Here is a 17421-nt window from a genome sequence, read left to right as displayed (position 1 = left end):
ACTGTGTCTGCATTAACTTAGATCAGTATTTTATATAAACACATTGGATTTGTTTATAGGTGTCAAATGAGGTGATCATAAACTACAACATTACACTAAGGTTGAGACCAGGTTTCTGTGATACACACCGTTATCATGTACTAAACAGTTAATTTCTTTGATATCTCTAGTCTTTTATTCATCTTTTTACATACGTTTGTCACCTTTTACGAGAGTATGTTCATCTCATCATCTTCATTATAATTTTGAATTAAAATGGGGTTACTAAATTGCTTTCCATAGCTCGATCTGTCACGCCCTCGCGCAAAAGTTCTACAAAACTGCTCCTTAGGACATGACCTGTTCACATGCAGTGAAACTTGACATCCAATACCTATTTAAGTATTGCTTTTGACATCCGTTTTCATGTGATGCCTCCGAGTCGTAGAAATCCACAAGTTTCATAAGGGCTGCAGAATCCGACAAGACGACCAACCTTAAGCCTAATTATCTCACAAAGGTTAACAGGGAATCTATTTTGCTTAATGCATTAAACTCCTCTATTTTGATCATTATATTCATTTCTCATCAGGTTCTGGCCTTTAAAATATCCATTTCACCTTTTCTTTCTCATTTCACATAAAAGTGGGTCACATGTCTCTCGAACACGAGCCAGCATCAACTCCACCGATGCTAGGACTAGATTTCTTTTTTCCCTTTACTAGATTGATTGTTCTTTATCTTTAGTGGAGCCCATGACAACAGACGCTGCCAACAGAAGAGGGCAGTATATTTTAATCTGGATTCCACCAGAAGGAGAAGAAAACTGCAAATTATGTGCACCCCCCTTCATAGGAAAGCTATAGAAGATTCTTAAACTGTTCATCTCACTTCTTTTGTTGTTCTCAAATCTCCATCTAATTGGATCAAATAAAAAATTTAATATTTCTTCTTTTTTTTCATTCACAAAAGGATGAACGTTTGATTTTAAAAGAAAAAAAAAAAGCATCTTGAAAGGAAGTCATAACCTGATGGACTGACAGACCACCAAGTCAACGACGGTATGGGCGGCTCAGTGATGGATGGAGGGGCTCTCTTTGGCGTGGAGTCCCTCAACTTTGGGCACCTCTTCTTGCCTCCACTCATATGCTCTCTGACGATATCTTTTCTACCCTCACGGGGTGGGTTGTCGGGAGCGCTCTTTTAATGTGCTACATGTGGTTCACAATGATGCCTTCCACATGAAATCCCTCAGGTTTGGTTTCAGAGACAATGATGCATCCCGGCCATAACCGATGAACCATTGAGACGATGGAGCGTAAGGATGACGACTGAGAGCTGCAATTTCCCTTCTCAAACCTAAAATCCGGAGACCTATTGATCGACGAAAATGTCATATGTCATTTACGAATGTGTTAGATTGCAATGGAGCGTAAGCATGGCGACTGAGAGCTGCAATTTCCCTCCTTCAACCTAAAATTCGGAGACCTATTGGCCAACGAGAATGTCTTTTCCATAGTAAGTACCGGACCGAACTCAATTTGGGATTTCTTGCCGTCCGATTTGGAAACTTCCAAGCATAAGATGCGTTTCGAGAAACCACCGGCCGTCGTCTTCCCGCTGCGGGCCGCCACCCGTTTACAGAACCGCCCCCGGCCCTGCGTCCCGACACGTGTCCTTCAAGTCGGCAGAACCGGAATCGTGTCACCACTCGGAACGTACTCAATCATGGATCTCGAGGACCCACACGCGCCCCCACCGACATGTGAACCCCTGAGCCGAACAACCGCTCCGCCACCTGGGCCGTCCGTTACGAACCCTTCGTGTCGGCTCGCGGCACCCTTCCATTTATGGAGGAGAAATGTTTTCGCTAGACCACTCGGGTCAGGATTCAAGCCACGAAAGACGGGGACGGCGCACCGCCTTTGCGGGATTTCGCTTCTGGAGCCGCCAGTTTTTTCGGGACATGATTCGACTATCTTAAGAGAACACCGATGTGGGCGGATTACCCGCTTGTGATTGGCCGAGAGTTCCGGGACCCAATTTATAGGTCCATCATTCTTGCCACTAATGGTGTGGGTTTGTGATAAGAGTCATTTTTCCTGCCACTCGCCAGATCGGATTTGCCCTCGGCGTACGCACATCGAATCAACGGTTCGACGGAATTCAATGGTTCAAAGTTTTACGCAGTCAAAAATAAAAATCACCATAATATGACGTGGGCCAGCCGTTGGATCAACATCGGTACACCATCGGGGCTTCTTAATTCTTATCCCTTTTTAAAGGCCACGCTATATAATAAACTCCTCCCTCCTCCGTCCCCCACTCATCTCGATATTACGCCAAAAGCGGAACACCTTTCCGTCACATTCTCCACCCCAATTTCCCTTCTTTTATTCCGTTTTCTGTTCACCTTTCGTCTTCTTCGACGCTCTTCGCCTCTCGTTCCCGTTCCAAAATGGTACGCAGAATTGGATCTCTCGTCCATCTCTTTCTTCCCAGATACTTCTTTCTGCAAGGATCTCGGCGTCGAACCAATTAGCTGATTGCATGTGTCGTTTGTTTGGAAACTGAGAGCAGAGGAAGGAGCGAAATGATGAACCGGGCGTCGACAGTCTCAAACAGCGGCGGCAGAGGATCAGGAAGATCAGCGACAACAAGAAGAGGATGCGGATGGGGTGCGGCTCGATGGTGGGCTCCGAGCGTTGCGTCTCCTGCACCACCTTCAACATTCTCGCGCCCATCTACAAACGGCTCAGCGAGGAGGTGAGCAGCCGATTCCCATTCTTTGTTTCCTCATTGCCGTTTGCCTTCGCCCTCAATCTGTTTGACTTTTGGTCCTCTATGTTTGACAGGATCAGAGCTGCAGGGAGAGCCAGTACAGAGCGTATTGGTTGAGCCGGAACGAGAGGATCATCGAGCGGCTCTTGGGCGATCGTTCCTCCATAATCTGCCTCCAGGTGCGATCGATGTTCCTTGTAAGAATGATAATCTGGATTTCGGATGAGAGATGCTGCGAATCTGATCAGTTTGGCGTGAATTGGTTTAGGAGGTCTGGTTGGGGAATGATGAGCTCGTTGATATGTATGAGAAGAGGTTAGGCGAAGCTGGTTATGTCAGTTTCAAGCTCGCAAGGACGAACAATCGTGGCGATGGTATGCATGTCTGATCCTCCTTTTTCTTAGATCTCTTTCGGCTTTGAATGGAATGTTTTTGATGTATTGTGACTGAGGGCACCTTTTCTGCTATTTAGATTATTAACATTGCTTTTTAAGAGAAAAAAAAAAAGAGGCTTTCATTTACGTTAATTTATTTCTTTTGACGATGTAGTTTTGCTTTATTATTTCCAGAGATCTGATTGTTTAGCGTTTTGATTCCAAACATGAGAGATGGAATTCCATGACCTAATTTTGTAGATCCCTATACAGGAATGAGAATTTAGATTCTCCAGAATTTTTTCTATTATGGAGCGAGAATCCCTTTCTGGAAATTGGACTGAAACAAGTAGTAGTGAAAAAAAAAAAAAGACATTTGTTTGATTCCTCATTTTTGTGTTATCTGTTGCAATTGCCAAGTGGGATGATGGTGCACTTGCCAAAGATCTTTATTTGTTATTTCTGTCAATTTGCTTTATAGACGTGTTATGTTCTTCCAGTTGACATTTGAGAGAATTCTCCAATAGACAAATTAAATGAACAGAATGTCGTTTGTCATGTTAATCAGTGCAGTTTTCTAGAGGAAATTAGGGTTATTGTGCTATTTAATTACTGCATGGAACCGTCATTCCAATCAATGCACTTTGGCTTTCCTCAAGAAAAGAAATTGAGAAGTTCTTGGACGGTAATGACCAACAAACTTTTAGCCTTGCTGGCCAGCAGAGCCTATCCTCTTCCCTAGTAATCTTTTGTGTTCTTTGCTTAAATATCTTTTGTTTTAGGTGTATGAAAATTTGACATACCTATCAAGGCTATGGATATTTTACATTTTGGACCACAATGAGACTAATTAGCTTATGATAAATTTTGTTTCAAGTGATATCATCACTGTAAAATCTTCCTTCAATCTCTCCCTTGCACAAATTAGTCTTGATTGCCTCTTCTTTTTATTAATCCAACAAAATAACGTTGAATAATTAACCTCCCAAGTCCTATTTTCCAAGTGTACTAGATGTTAAAAATAGGTACTTTGAGTTTTAGACACATTTTGAAGATGTGCAATCTTTGGAGAGAAATAGCAGAATGTAGCATTATTATGTAATATATATGTATATATATTTAGTATTATTATGAAATATTAATAGCAGAATGTAGCATTATTATGTAATATATATGTATATATATTTAGTATTATTATGAAATATTAATAGAAGAATGTAGCAGCCTTTTAGTAGTTACTTTTGTTAGCTGCACTCTTTTTCTGCTTACAAGAGATCTATCGACTTGTGTGCAGGACTCCTCACTGCTGTCCACAGAGACTATTTTAAGATAATAAACCATCGGGAATTGCTCTTTAATGACTTTGGAGATCGTGTTGCTCAGCTGTTACATGTTGAGTCAGTTGATCCTTCTTGGCAAGAGCAAAAAAGCAGCATTCAGCAGCAAGTCCTCATTGTGAATACCCATTTATTATTTCCTCATGATTCTAGCTTGTGTATAGTTCGTTTGCAACAGGTAATCCTTTCTGTTCTTTGCGTTGGATTTTCTTCCACTTTTACCTACATGTGACTTGACTTTGATATTGGCTTGTTACCGGCAGGTGTATAAGATCCTTCAGTATATAGAGACATATCAGAAAGAGCACAATCTTGATCCTATGCCTATCATACTCTGTGGGTGAGTACTATACACACGCATTCATCTTTAATTAGTGAATAGTATGAAATTTTCTAATCTTATACTCTACTTTCCAGCGATTGGAATGGAAGCAAACGAGGGCATGTTTATAAGTTCCTAAGGTCCCAAGGGTTTGTATCATCATACGATACTGCTCATCAGTACAGTGATTTTGACGCTCACAAGGTTTGTCATATTTATATATGCTAAATTTGATGCCATAATTGTCAATTTTTTAATGTTAGTTGACATCTCTCTTTTCTTTCTTTCTTTTTTTTTCTGCTTGCAGTGGGTTAGCCATCGCAATCACCGTGGGAACATCTGTGGAGTTGATTTTATATGGCTTTTAAATCCAAATAAGTGCAGGAAACCCTTGAGAACTAGCTGGAATGAAGCTGTATTTGGCATTATTAAGGTGAATACTTTATTTGGATTAACTGTACCGACGATGCCTTTATGCTATATTCTGTTGTTGTCCAGTGATATTGCATCTGTAACCCATATCATGCTCTTCTTAGAGATCAAAGAGTTTCAGCTAAAAGGAACTCATTTTTCCGACTTAGGCAATGGCAGTAGAAAGATCTTTCCGTGATCCAGTGGCACTTGAATGCTTCCTCTGCTTTCTCTACAATCATAGTTATGTTAGACCCTTTTCCTCGAGGAAAAGATATATACATCTGAAGGAGCAATGAGCATGTCGTTTATTCTAAATTTCCATAGTAAAGAATCATGACATGTTATTTGCAATTTTTTCACATATTTCTGAAAACATTCTGATGTTTGTCAAATTTATGGCCCCCCCATCTTTTACATCTTATCTTGAAAAGAATTCATAGGCTGACTTGAATTGTTTCATGTTCAGTATCTTCTTCGAACAGCTTCTCTTACAGAGAATAATGCGTTTGCATTCCTTAAAGTGGACAGTCCTGGTGACTACATTACCTACTCTGGTTTCTGTCAGGCACTTTGTCAGGTAATTAAAACTTCTTACTAAGTTATCATTTATTAAATCATTAATCTAACATGTTTAATGCATCAAATCAATTCAGCTGGGTGTAGCTGGCCATCCTCATTGTCTTGGTCCTAAAGATACAAATGATCTATGGGTTCAAGTCGACATTGATGGAAATGGTGTCGTGGACTATGAAGAGTTTCAGGTATATGCTCTAGAGACGTTATTACTAAGGTTCCTGAAACCCCACTGCATTAACTGGTTGAATGACATTATATATTGACCGGTGTTCTAACTCGCAAATCTTTAAACCAAGCATGCTGAGTCAAGGAAATAGAACTATTGGTCGTTTGCTGCCTGCCTGCCTGCCTGCCTGCCTTTTGAGATGTTAAGCCCTGCATGCATATCATATCCTCATGGAAACAACTTGCTCTTGCAGCAGCGAATTTGGAATCATAAATGTTCAGAGCCACCCGAGGAGAAAATAGCACCGGGAATCGACGGAACACAAATGATGGGAGGGAGACAGCAGACCTTGGGTTTTAACGTGAAGGACGCTGTCCTCTTCCCACCAGAAGTCGAGCGAGGGATGTGGCCAGAAAATTATTCTCTCTCCGACCATGCACCACTGACCGTTGTGTTTTCACCTGTAAGTGTTCCATGTGGTCAACCAATTTGCTAATCCCCGATCTGGGGATTCAGATTCAGGTGTTACCACGGCCTCTTCTCTGTGTAAAGCTCGCAGAGCTATGAGTAGGGTATTTGACGATATACACTTGTAACTACGAGAGAGAGAGAGAGAGAGAGAGAGAGAGAAAGAGAGAGAGAGGATGAAAGTGAAGCAGTACAAAATAGAACACAATGACAAATGTCAACGGTTTTGCCAATCTTCTGAGAGACGTCTTTCTGTCCCATTTTCAATGCGACAACATGGCCTCTCTAATGTGAATATTGTATAATTCTTTGCGTCTTTCCAAGCGTTCACTGATTGATGCTTATAATATATGGTTATTAGATCTTAGTGGCCTTTCAGGCTTGACTTGTTGTCGCTGACCTTTTCTGTCATCAAGCGACAAGAGTAGATGTTCTCGAGCCAAATGCTGAGCTCCATTTCTTACTCTTAAAACATTGTCCCTTCCGACATCAGACAGTCATTAATGCTCACATCTGCATTTGTCATGTTACAACTTTTGTTTTCTTCTATTACCAATTTATCGTTTACATCGTCGGCAAGAAGAGACAAATTTCTCAAGCATACTAACTTGCTATCATGCAAGCTATAATTTTCTAATATGCAAGTCGATGGAAAGCTTTAACCATCGGTTAATATGGAAAATCTATGAAGATCCAAGTCGTTGTTTTGCCTTTTAGGATGACTCTCCTTCAAACAATTGCCTCAAGCTTTAGTAACTGGTAGATAGTTATTCTACTTATTTGCATTTTAGATCCTATTATTATTATCAATAAGTGTGAAGTGGAAGAAGACTTGAATGAATTGAATTTATAAAAACTTATTACTAGTAGTTGAGTTCAAACATTTTGATAATTGATTCATGTTAATTATCTCGTTACATCAATCGTATATCATTTAATATTAAAATTAATATGAATGAGCGAGAAAAAAACATGATAATATTTTTCTCTTTTTAGTGATTAGTGTACTATTATTGTTAAAAATATTTTCCTTCTAACAAAATAGAGTGGTTGTAGGGCCTTTCCAAACCCGTGCTATAGCTTACTGTTCTTCTCCAACTAAATGATAGAACTGAGGACTCCTTAGTGTTGTTGGGCTGATAGCCCATACGTTCAGCCCATAGTGGGTTTTAACAGTCCATAGTCCATCCCCTTTCATCTAACCCGATCTAATAAGGGGAGTGTGATGGCTACGAAAATTGCATTAACAATGCATCAAATTGCAATAGCAACTTGATTAAAAAAGAATGAGAAAAGAATAAAAAAATAAGAGAAAGAAAGGAAAAAAGACAAAGACGACGCAAAGAGAATTTAGATATTATGCACAGTAATATGATCCTTGTATCTCAGTTATTCTCTTGAGCTTGTTGCCTAGTTTTGAACAAAATATTGAGATTTATACTTTTATTATTTGTATAGTGGATTATCTTTAGTTTGTTGTATGATTTTTATTTGATTATAATTTTTATTTTATTGGAAGAGTTTTTCACGTAAATCTTGATTTCATATTTGATTATAATTTTTATTTAATTTCATTATATATTATGATTTACAACTTATATAGATGTATTTCCCCCTTGACTTAAGTATTGGAGGAAACATATTGAAATTCGACTTGGTGAATAAAGATGAGATATGTTCGGTAGCAGTATAAATGATCAACCTATAGTTCAAGACTAATTTATGATTTTAATATGAATGCGTGTACAGTTTTGATAGACTATTAATGGGTGCAACGACTTTAGATTAGGAGTTTAAGGTTTTAGATCTAAAAAATCAACAGAATACTCTTTTAAAAAGAAATCTTTTGTATATGCTGCAGTATTTTTCTCCAATACAACGAAATCTTTCCTTCAAATCTCTTCTTTCTTCCCAACATAAAACCGATCGGTACTTGTCGAGATTGGCATGCTACTGAACACCAACCTATTCGTGGCTTCGAAGGGCATTATTTGTGTGCTGTGCCCTTCAAATCTGAGTTAGAACATCGTGTGACCAATAATATTCTACTTAGCAAGAGAAGTTCACAAGATTGTTTCATGACAACATTATAAGCAAGCAAGCATCACTGCTTCAATTTTAACCAAGGTGGAGGAGATGGACGCAATAGTGAAGTCATGCCATCTCTGCTTTAATTCGGTGTCATAGCAGCAACTTGGTGGAAAGAGTCCTGCGAAATGGCTGCTACTCGAGAAACCAGTTCCAGGTTTCACTTGTGCTCTTGTACAGCTCCCTCGCCAGCTCTTGCATGCGGACCTGCAAAGAAAGAAATGGTCGACGGAGTCTTCACTGCTCTTGGCGTTAGCAGCGTGCCAAAATCTGTAGCAGGAGCTAAATCTGTCAGTTCTCTGCAGAAGCAAGGACAGTCGCTGATGAAACTACATCTGCGTTACATTTAGCTACCCAACAACAACCTTAAACCCATGATGTCCTGTCCCACTTATACGTTTGTCCGAGGAAGACTTTTCCCAACTATTTATCTCTCATTTGCTTGTATGGAGAGCACTTGAAGCTTCGACTGTCATGTTGTCGTGTTGGCTACCTTTGCCGACTGAAATATAAGCAGCAGAACACGAGATTGTCATGTTGAGGAGTCCAACACTTCATTCCAAGATTAATTCATAAGATTTCTTGGGTGTTAAGCCATGGCAATCGCATCCTTGGCGTCCAACCTTGCGACCGGAATATGCAGTTCGGTCCCTTGTCCGCCATGCAAGCTTAAATCTCGTTACAAGGTAAGAATAATTCCATTCCATAGCAAGCTCAATCTCCGTTATAAATCTATCGAGCTTTGTCCGACACCGGGTGTCACCACCGACCGACCGACCGACGGTGACTAAGATTTCACCTCTATTCGACCATGGTTCCCAAGTCGAGCAGCCGAGAGCACGCCGATGCCATGGGCCTCGGCCAGGAGGGCGGCGATGGCACGAGGATCGTCGTGCTCGCGGGTGAGAACAGAGGCGCGGTGACAAGGGTGAACTCGCAGGAGATGGTGGACACGGGCGGAGTGCTGCGGGCTGACGAGAACGCACTGGCCGCATGCGCCAACAGCAACTACCAGGCCGTCAACAACTCGATCGTTCTCGGCGGAAGCTGCACGGCGGAGGACCCCGGCGTCCACATAGCCATCTCCGACCGCGAGGATGACGATGACGATGACGATGACGATGACGAGAGCGGAGAGGGAAGCATAGACAACTCATAGCGTTCCGGCCCAGAGAAACCCAAAACAAGCAGCATGTACATGACATGTATTAGGCAACCGTATCCTGGAAAGCGTTTCGTGACACAGCTATCGCTTGTTTGTGTCGTTGGCTTCTGTAGCTCCTTGAAGGAGTTGTGCTTTCTTCCGTTCGCCGCCAGTTCATGTTGGAGTGGTAAAGGATGCGGATAGCTACAAGCTTTAAATTTATCATGGTATGAATGATTCTGAAAATGATATATAATTTATTAGTAAAACATACCAAAGGACTGACTACACAATTTCACAGTCATGAAATCTTTGAACCATATCCCATGCTCTCCTCCTAACAAGTTGACTGACAGAGGAACAACATGAATAGCAGAGTTGCTAAACTAAAACAACAGGTATACGTACAAAAGCCAGTCTATGAGCGTTATCCACAAGCTTTAGGAGATCACGACTTTTGGATGGTCGCTCTCGCCGTCCTCGGCCGTGTTTCCATCTTTCACGAATAGCATCACCAAGACAGCTAGTAATGGGTAGCTCACCGTGGTGAGAGACCAGTTCACAATCAACTGCGATAGCAGGGGGACCTTGCGCGTGTCGACCTGCCAAGCAACTGCGGCACCCGCGCTCTGCACTCCCTTGTAGAATCCGCTGTACCTGCAATTGTGTACAGGACAAAATGGAGATGATGGCGATGCTCACGAAGCAGACACGTTGTTTTGAAGCGGAATTGAAGCGAGACGAACATGATTGATGGAGGAGTAACCTGCTAAGAGTCTGGGAGTCGTCGGCCAGCGCGCCGATCATCCAATAGCACAGGCTTTGGAACATGGCATCCAGCAAGCCGTAGCTGAAGTAGAGCACGAACGGTCCCGCGTAGTCGGCACCGGAGGTCTTGAAGTCGAGCTCGTCCTGCCATACGCCGTCGGTGTACCGCAGCTGGTTCGCGAGCCCGCCGGCCCAGATGGCGGTCCCGAGCACCGCCACCACCGTGATCCCCACGTACCCCCTCGTCCGCCGGCTCCTGAAGCTGAAGTCCAGCACGTAGCCGATGGCCAGCGAGCCGACCATCTGCGCGCCCCAGTAGAAGACGTTGTTGAGCCCCTTGGTCCTCAGGGTGAAGAGGAGGCCGTTCACGTTGTTGAACTGGTAGCTGTAGAAGAAGTTGCTGGCCCACGCCGCCGGCACGATGAGCAGCATCCGCCGGTCGGCGAATAGCTTCAGGATCTCGACGGCCTCGGTGCTGACGTCGGAGTAGGCGACGACGGTGGCGCGGGTGCCGTTGTCTCGGACGACGCGGGAGGGGGGCAGGATGCCGAGGGAGAGAAGGGCGCCGGCAGCCATGAAGCACATGAAGGCGATGTAGGTGCCGTCGTTGACGGAGCGAGCGTCGGTTCGGTGGTAGTTGAGAAAGAAGGGGATGAGGCCGCCGATAACGCCGCCCATGTTGAAGATGGCCCAGAATAGGGAGATGTAGGTGCCCTTGCGCTCCGGCGGCGGGTAGGAGGTCATGATGGCGCCCTGGCCAGCCCATAGGAGGCCAGCGCCGATGCCAAGGATCGCACCCGCGAGGATCGCGAAGAGTTGGTGTTGGTAATGGTTGTAGTAGAGGAAGGAGCCGGCGTAGAGGGCGTAGGTCGAGCAGCCGGCGAACAGGGTGAGGCGGGGCCCGAGGAGGTTGTAGAAGCCGCCGCCGAGGATGCCGAATACAGCGAAGGTGGTGTAGAGTGCGGTGTTCGCGTTGTTGGCGGCGGTGTGGTCGACCTGGCCGCCGCCGCCCATGCCGGATAGCGCGTTGAACATGCCGGGGCAGCAGAAGCACACCAGCCCGATCAGGCTCACTTGGGCCAGCGGAGAGTTGTAGCGGAAGGGCGAGGGGCGGACGGGAAAGGTGTTCGGACTCGCCACCGGTTCCCCCACCGATCCCATGATTCCCCCTCCTCTGGATACGGACGGAGTCGGCGGCGTTGGGAGAGGAGAAGAGCGACGGGATTTGGGAATGGGTTGGAAGAAACAGCGAAGGGGGTTGGCTTCTTGATATATGCGCGGAGGGGGGAGGAATTATCGGGGAAGTTTTTATTGGATATCTCCAACGGGTTTCATTAGTTTGGAATCTTTTCCATCACACACAAAATTTCCGGATTAGAAAATTGGTCCAGATGGAGGAATCTGAATGACCATCGTTCGTGTTTGGTGAGCTAAGATTAGGAGAAATGAGTATGTTTGTTGTTGGGTTGAAGAGAGAGAATTCCTGTGTCCCGTTGCATGTTGCTATCACTTGGTCACACTCTTTAGTTGCCGGCTTTCGCCTTTGTCTTCTGCGGTAGCAAAGGAATGGCAACTCCAAATCACATGCAACTCGTGGGTCCCGTTTTTCCATTGCATGTCTTCGTCTCCACGTCTCCATCATCGGGGGAAGTTTATACGAACAAAGCAGCAGCATCGGCCGGCGAGTTTTCCTGTTCTACCAACGTAATTAAGGCTCACATCAGGCGACGCCCTCACTTTGACTCGAAGAATAGACTGCGAAAGCGAAGCATGGCAGGCGGTCCCACAGAAAGAAAGAAGACGGGACGGAGGAGTGGCCAATTGGTAAGGAGTTTGGTTGGAATTGGAGGAGAATGATCCAAGTGTCAATTTGTCACTACAGCTTGGACTGGGCAATAGCTGCCCTTTGAAGGAAGGATCCAAGGAATCCGAGTTGCCGAATGAAACAAATGCGTTGAGTTGAGTTGCTTATATTTATCTTCGTGTTTCCTCTTAATTAAAAGGAGGAGTTGTTGAGCGAGCAGTTAATCAAATCAATTCAGAGATTGCTCTTTGATGAATATTTTATTTTGGTCTAATTAAACAATGATATGTGGATTCCATGAATTAAACAATGATGTAGAGGCAGTCTACTATCATTAAGGGTTTGATTCGATCTGGCACTAGAGGCCCAAATTAACGTCAATCCCCAATGGTCCGAATCTAATCGATCAATCGGCGCTCACGGAAGAGATGAGATATGGGAGATGATTGAGGAATTAATATACTAATCAGATTGATCGGATTTAATGTGTTTGATTGTGGAATGATATGGAATCAAGATATAGTAGTATTTAAAACTCAATAACTGAGCACAATGTAACTTGAAGGCGTTAGATAGCTTGAGTGAAAATGGATTGATAGAATTTTGTTTTGGATAATTGATTTTTAAGGAAGTATATTTATTCGATGATAAAATAATAAAGTTATTTGATAAGGTCATTTAGTCTCATATTGATTGAAGAGTATGAAATGACTCATAAGTTCGTTAAATCTTTTTTACTACTTGAATATTAGAACTAGACAGACTTTTTCGATTGCCTCTGATTTAGATTGTCCTTCTAAAATTGATGAACGATCTTTACATTTTGAGCGTGGTTGATTTGTTTGGATTTGTATCCGATTGATTTTTATCTATTCCCTTAAAATAACAAGTTTGGATCGGTCCTCCCTCTTTTGGTTTCTTCAAGTAGTTTCCTATAAAAAAAAACTTCTGACCATGTGCTTTCTTTGTAAATATATAGGTCATAAGTTTTATGAATGCTTTTTCAAGTAGGTGAAGGTGGCTTCAACAACACATCAGGCAACATTGTCCAAGATGAGTGCTACCTATGTTGTTTCAAAGTATTTAATTTCGAATCATACCATTCGTACCAAATGATACATACCGATCCGCTAACATATTGATATGCGAATCGTCTGCTATCGTCGATTGAGGTTGTCTCCACCTCATTACCATCTGAAATCGATCAGTGATGGTTGATTTTGATTATTGCCGCCCACTACCGAATGGTTTTAGCCAAGAGAGAATGAAGAAAAGGGAGAAGAAAAGGAAGAACTTAAAGATCTGGCATCTCTCTCCCTCGATGACCCTGATCCGTCGTCGCCCTCTCTCGCCGGATGCTATAGATGAGATGTCACCTCCTCCTCATTTGAGGTGACGAGGCCTCGATGTCGTCGACAACTTCTCCTAATCTACATAGGGAGACGAAATCTCGACATGAGGAGAAGAAACCTCGACGACGTCGCCAAAGCTTCACGGGGAGACCTCAACGTTGTCGACGACTTCTCCTAATCCGCGCAGGGAGAAGAAACGACATGACATCGCCTCGACAATGTCACCCTTTTTTTAACTTTTATTATTATTATAATATATATATATATACAAATATATATATAATATACAAATATATATTGGGTCAAAGGTCAAAATACTTCCCTTGATACGGGTAAGGACTTGATTGATTTAGTTTTCTCCTTTAATGTTTTAGCTCAACAGTTGTTGTGGATGTCTTTATATCTCCACATGTGGCTACCTCAAATAAATGACCTGAAAGTCTAAGATCAAGTTTTGGCTCACCTTCTTCCTCTTTCGGATGGGCGTAAAGCTTTACCTTCCAAAAGTTCCAAGGTGGTTGCTGCCCATGGCAAGAGGGTTAATGAGACTACAAAACACAAGAAAGGGAGGGTTAAATACCTTCAAAACATACTATAGGAGGATCTCTCTTCTTCTCTCTATGAATCAGATATGATTCTATGCTTCTTTGTCCATAACATCTTTTCAAATTTTATCAATGGTTATTGTTACGGTAAGTAACTGTTCAGCCGTGACCTCGAGGTCGTCGCGGCTTGGTTCGGGCCCGGAAGGTGGTGGTCAATCGGGCAGGTAGACTCTTCGAGGTCTCCCGACGGCCGAGTTCGATGGTTCGGGTCGGGAGGTCGGTTCGGCCGCAGCTTCGGGAAGGGGCGACACCGTCTCGCACCTGCACACAGGTCGGGTCGGGGGCTCGACCCGACCCCTCCGACGATCAAGTTAGAGAAGGATGTGGAGGGGATTGTGGATGAGGCAGAAGAAGAGCCTCTGAGTGTTGTGTCTGAGTGAGTTCTTCTCCTTTTGCTTAGGGCTCGGGGGTATTTATAGATGAGTTTGATGTTACCTGATGTGGCTGCTTGCAGGGGCAGGACAGTGCCCCACGTGGCATCTGACATGGCCACTGGGGCTGCGTGGAGGACCGAGCTGCCGCAGGGTATGGGCGAGCCTCGGTTGACGTGCTCCCATCAGTTCGGCATTGAAGCTTCCCACCTTGGGTAGTGCGTCCACCGTGCGTAGTCGGAGGTCGCCGTCAACAGCGGGAGTCGTCGGGGCGGGTCTAGTCAGCGTTATTGCTCTTCCAAGGGGCTGTCGTCACGGCGCATCGCCCGACCAGTATTTTCCCTATCATATTCCCCCCCCGAAAAGGAGCCATGCGTCGATCGGGACAGGGGAAGGGAGCTCGAGGCATGGCTGCGTCTCTTGGTGTCGAGGCGGTCTCAGGCGGTGGGCGGTCCCGCTTGTTTTACCTCGATGGGGTTTTTGGGTGTGCCGACTGTACTGGTGGGTCTCGGTCACTTACGCGAGCGAGGAGGAAGGCCCTGCCGGGCTAGCTGCGTAGGAGCGCCTCGGGCATTACGCGACCGAGGGGGAAGGCCCTGCCGGGCTAGCTGTTCAGGAGCGCCTCGGGCATTACGCGACCGAGGGGGGGAGGCCCTGCCGGGCTAGCTGTGCTGGAGTGCCTCGGGCATTACGCGACCGAGGGGGAAGGCCCTGCCGGGCTAGCTGCTCAGGAGCGCCTCGGGCATTACGCGACCGAGGGGGAAGGCCCTGCCGGGCTAGCTGCTCAGGAGCGCCTCGGGCATTACGCGACCGAGGGGGAAGGCCCTGCCGGGCTAGTTGTGCTGGAGCGCCTCGGGCATTACGCGACCGAGGGGGAAGGCCCTGCCGGGCTAGCTGCTCAGGAGCGCCTCGGGCATTACGCGACCGAGGGGGAAGGCCCTGCCGCGCTAGCTGTTCAGGAGCGCCTCGGGCATTACGCGACCGAGGGGGGAGGCCCTGCCGGGCTAGCTGTGCTGGAGCGCCTCGGGCATTACGCGACCGAGGGGGAAGGCCCTGCCGGGCTAGCTGCTCAGGAGCGCCTCGGGCATTACGCGACCGAGGGGGAAGGCCCTGCCGGGCTAGCTGTTCAGGAGCGCCTCGGGCATTACGCGACCGAGGGGGGGAGGCCCTGCCGGGCTAGCTGTGCTGGAGTGCCTCGGGCATTACGCGACCGAGGGGGAAGGCCCTGCCGGGCTAGCTGCTCAGGAGCGCCTCGGGCATTACGCGACCGAGGGGGAAGGCCCTGCCGGGCTAGCTGCTCAGGAGCGCCTCGGGCATTACGCGACCGAGGGGGAAGGCCCTGCCGGGCTAGTTGTGCTGGAGCGCCTCGGGCATTACGCGACCGAGGGGGAAGGCCCTGCCGGGCTAGCTGCTCAGGAGCGCCTCGGGCATTACGCGACCGAGGGGGAAGGCCCTGCCGGGCTAGCTGTTCAGGAGCGCCTCGGGCATTACGCGACCGAGGGGGGAGGCCCTGCCGGGCTAGCTGTGCTGGAGTGCCTCGGGCATTACGCGACCGAGGGGGAAGGCCCTGCCGGGCTAGCTGCTCAGGAGCGCCTCGGGCATTACGCGACCGAGGGGGAAGGCCCTGCCGGGCTAGCTGCTCAGGAGCGCCTCGGGCATTACGCGACCGAGGGGGAAGGCCCTGCCGGGCTAGTTGCTCAGGAGCGCCTCGGGCATTACGCGACCGAGGGGGAAGGCCCTGCCGGGCTAGCTGCTCAGGAGCGCCTCGGGCATTACGCGACCGAGGGGGAAGGCCCTGCCGGGCTAGCTGTGCTGGAGCGCCTCGGGCATTACGCGACCGAGGGGGAAGGCCCTGCCGGGCTAGCTGCTCAGGAGCGCCTCGGGCATTACGCGACCGAGGGGGAAGGCCCTGCCGGGCTAGCTGTTCAGGAGCGCCTCGGGCATTACGCGACCGAGGGGGGAGGCCCTGCCGGGCTAGCTGTGCTGGAGTGCCTCGGGCATTACGCGACCGAGGGGGAAGGCCCTGCCGGGCTAGCTGCTCAGGAGCGCCTCGGGCATTACGCGACCGAGGGGGAAGGCCCTGCCGGGCTAGCTGCTCAGGAGCGCCTCGGGCATTACGCGACCGAGGGGGAAGGCCCTGCCGGGCTAGTTGCTCAGGAGCGCCTCGGGCATTACGCGACCGAGGGGGAAGGCCCTGCCGGGCTAGCTGCTCAGGAGCGCCTCGGGCATTACGCGACCGAGGGGGAAGGCCCTGCCGGGCTAGCTGTGCTGGAGCGCCTCGGGCATTACGCGACCGAGGGGGAAGGCCCTGCCGGGCTAGTTGCTCAGGAGCGCCTCGGGCATTACGCGACCGAGGGGGAAGGCCCTGCCGGGCTAGCTGCTCAGGAGCGCCTCGGCATTACGCGACCGAGGGGGAAGGCCCTGCCGGGCTAGCTGTGTAGGAGCGCCTCGGGCATTACGCGACCGAGGGGGAAGGCCCTGCCGGGCTAGTTGCTCAGGAGCGCCTCGGGCATTACGCGACCGAGGGGGAAGGCCCTGCCGGGCTAGCTGTTCAGGAGCGCCTCGGGCATTACGCGACCGAGGGGGAAGGCCCTGCCGGGCTAGCTGCGTAGGAGTTTTTTCTGGGGAAGGTCAAGGGGCCTTCCCCTTTCGACGCTCGCCGGGTTCCGAGCTCGGCATGATTATGGCTAGGCGTGATTAATGTATTTAAGCCTGTCTCGATTACCGTCCCCGAGGCATGATGATCTCCTTGGTGCCCGTGCCGCGCCGTAGCCCTTCGCCATGTCTGGCTGTATTTATGGTGAGGTGACGTCTTCCTCTTCTGCTACGGGCTTCAGAAGAGGAAGGGTCACCGCCTCCTGGCAGGATGTGG

General features: G+C 47.4%; 2 protein-coding genes across 3 annotated transcripts; one reads left to right on the top strand and one right to left on the bottom strand.

Annotated features, from left to right (window-relative positions):
• The first annotated feature begins 2304 nt into the window (after positions 1–2304).
• On the top strand, positions 2305–6733 carry LOC103970246 (uncharacterized calcium-binding protein At1g02270). 2 transcript variants are annotated; one of them, XM_018820312.2, is made up of 11 exons: positions 2305–2440; positions 2560–2745; positions 2835–2939; positions 3029–3134; positions 4429–4649; positions 4735–4811; positions 4889–4997; positions 5101–5226; positions 5674–5784; positions 5861–5968; positions 6206–6733. In XM_018820312.2, exons 1-11 carry the CDS (start codon positions 2438–2440, stop codon positions 6443–6445), a joined length of 1392 nt encoding a protein of 463 aa, XP_018675857.2. In that variant the 5' UTR covers positions 2305–2437; the 3' UTR covers positions 6446–6733. The 2 variants fall into 2 exon arrangements, with proteins under 2 accessions (XP_018675857.2, XP_009382222.2); XM_009383947.3 differs by having other exon boundaries at positions 6203–6733.
• A 3150-nt stretch (positions 6734–9883) lies between these two features.
• LOC103970244 (UNC93-like protein 1) lies at positions 9884–11689 on the bottom strand. Its single transcript, XM_009383944.3, has 2 exons — positions 10416–11689; positions 9884–10306 (listed from the first exon to the last, which is right to left on the bottom strand). Exons 1-2 carry the CDS (start codon positions 11576–11578, stop codon positions 10090–10092), a joined length of 1380 nt encoding a protein of 459 aa, XP_009382219.2. The 5' UTR covers positions 11579–11689; the 3' UTR covers positions 9884–10089.
• Positions 11690–17421: the final 5732 nt, after the last annotated feature.

The sequence above is a fragment of the Musa acuminata genome, chromosome BXJ2-11 (assembly GCF_036884655.1).
Source record: "Musa acuminata AAA Group cultivar baxijiao chromosome BXJ2-11, Cavendish_Baxijiao_AAA, whole genome shotgun sequence".
NCBI classification, from domain to species: Eukaryota; Viridiplantae; Streptophyta; class Magnoliopsida; order Zingiberales; family Musaceae; genus Musa; species Musa acuminata.
The sequence above is the reverse complement of the archived record's forward strand: the minus strand, read 5'-3'. Positions and strand labels throughout refer to the sequence as shown.

Bases quoted from the DNA above. Each gene is read 5' to 3' on its own strand.
- LOC103970244 (XM_009383944.3), bottom strand. From the start codon at position 11,578: ATGGGATCGGTGGGGGAACCGGTGGCGAGTCCGAACACCTTTCCCGTC. The intron at 10,307-10,415 runs GTTACTCCTCCA...ACACAATTGCAG, and splicing joins GACTCCCAGACTCTTAGCAG to GTACAGCGGATTCTACAAGG.
- LOC103970246 (XM_009383947.3), top strand. The intron at 5,785-5,860 runs GTAATTAAAACT...AAATCAATTCAG, and splicing joins TCTGTCAGGCACTTTGTCAG to CTGGGTGTAGCTGGCCATCC. The intron at 5,969-6,202 runs GTATATGCTCTA...TTGCTCTTGCAG, and splicing joins TGGACTATGAAGAGTTTCAG to CAGCGAATTTGGAATCATAA.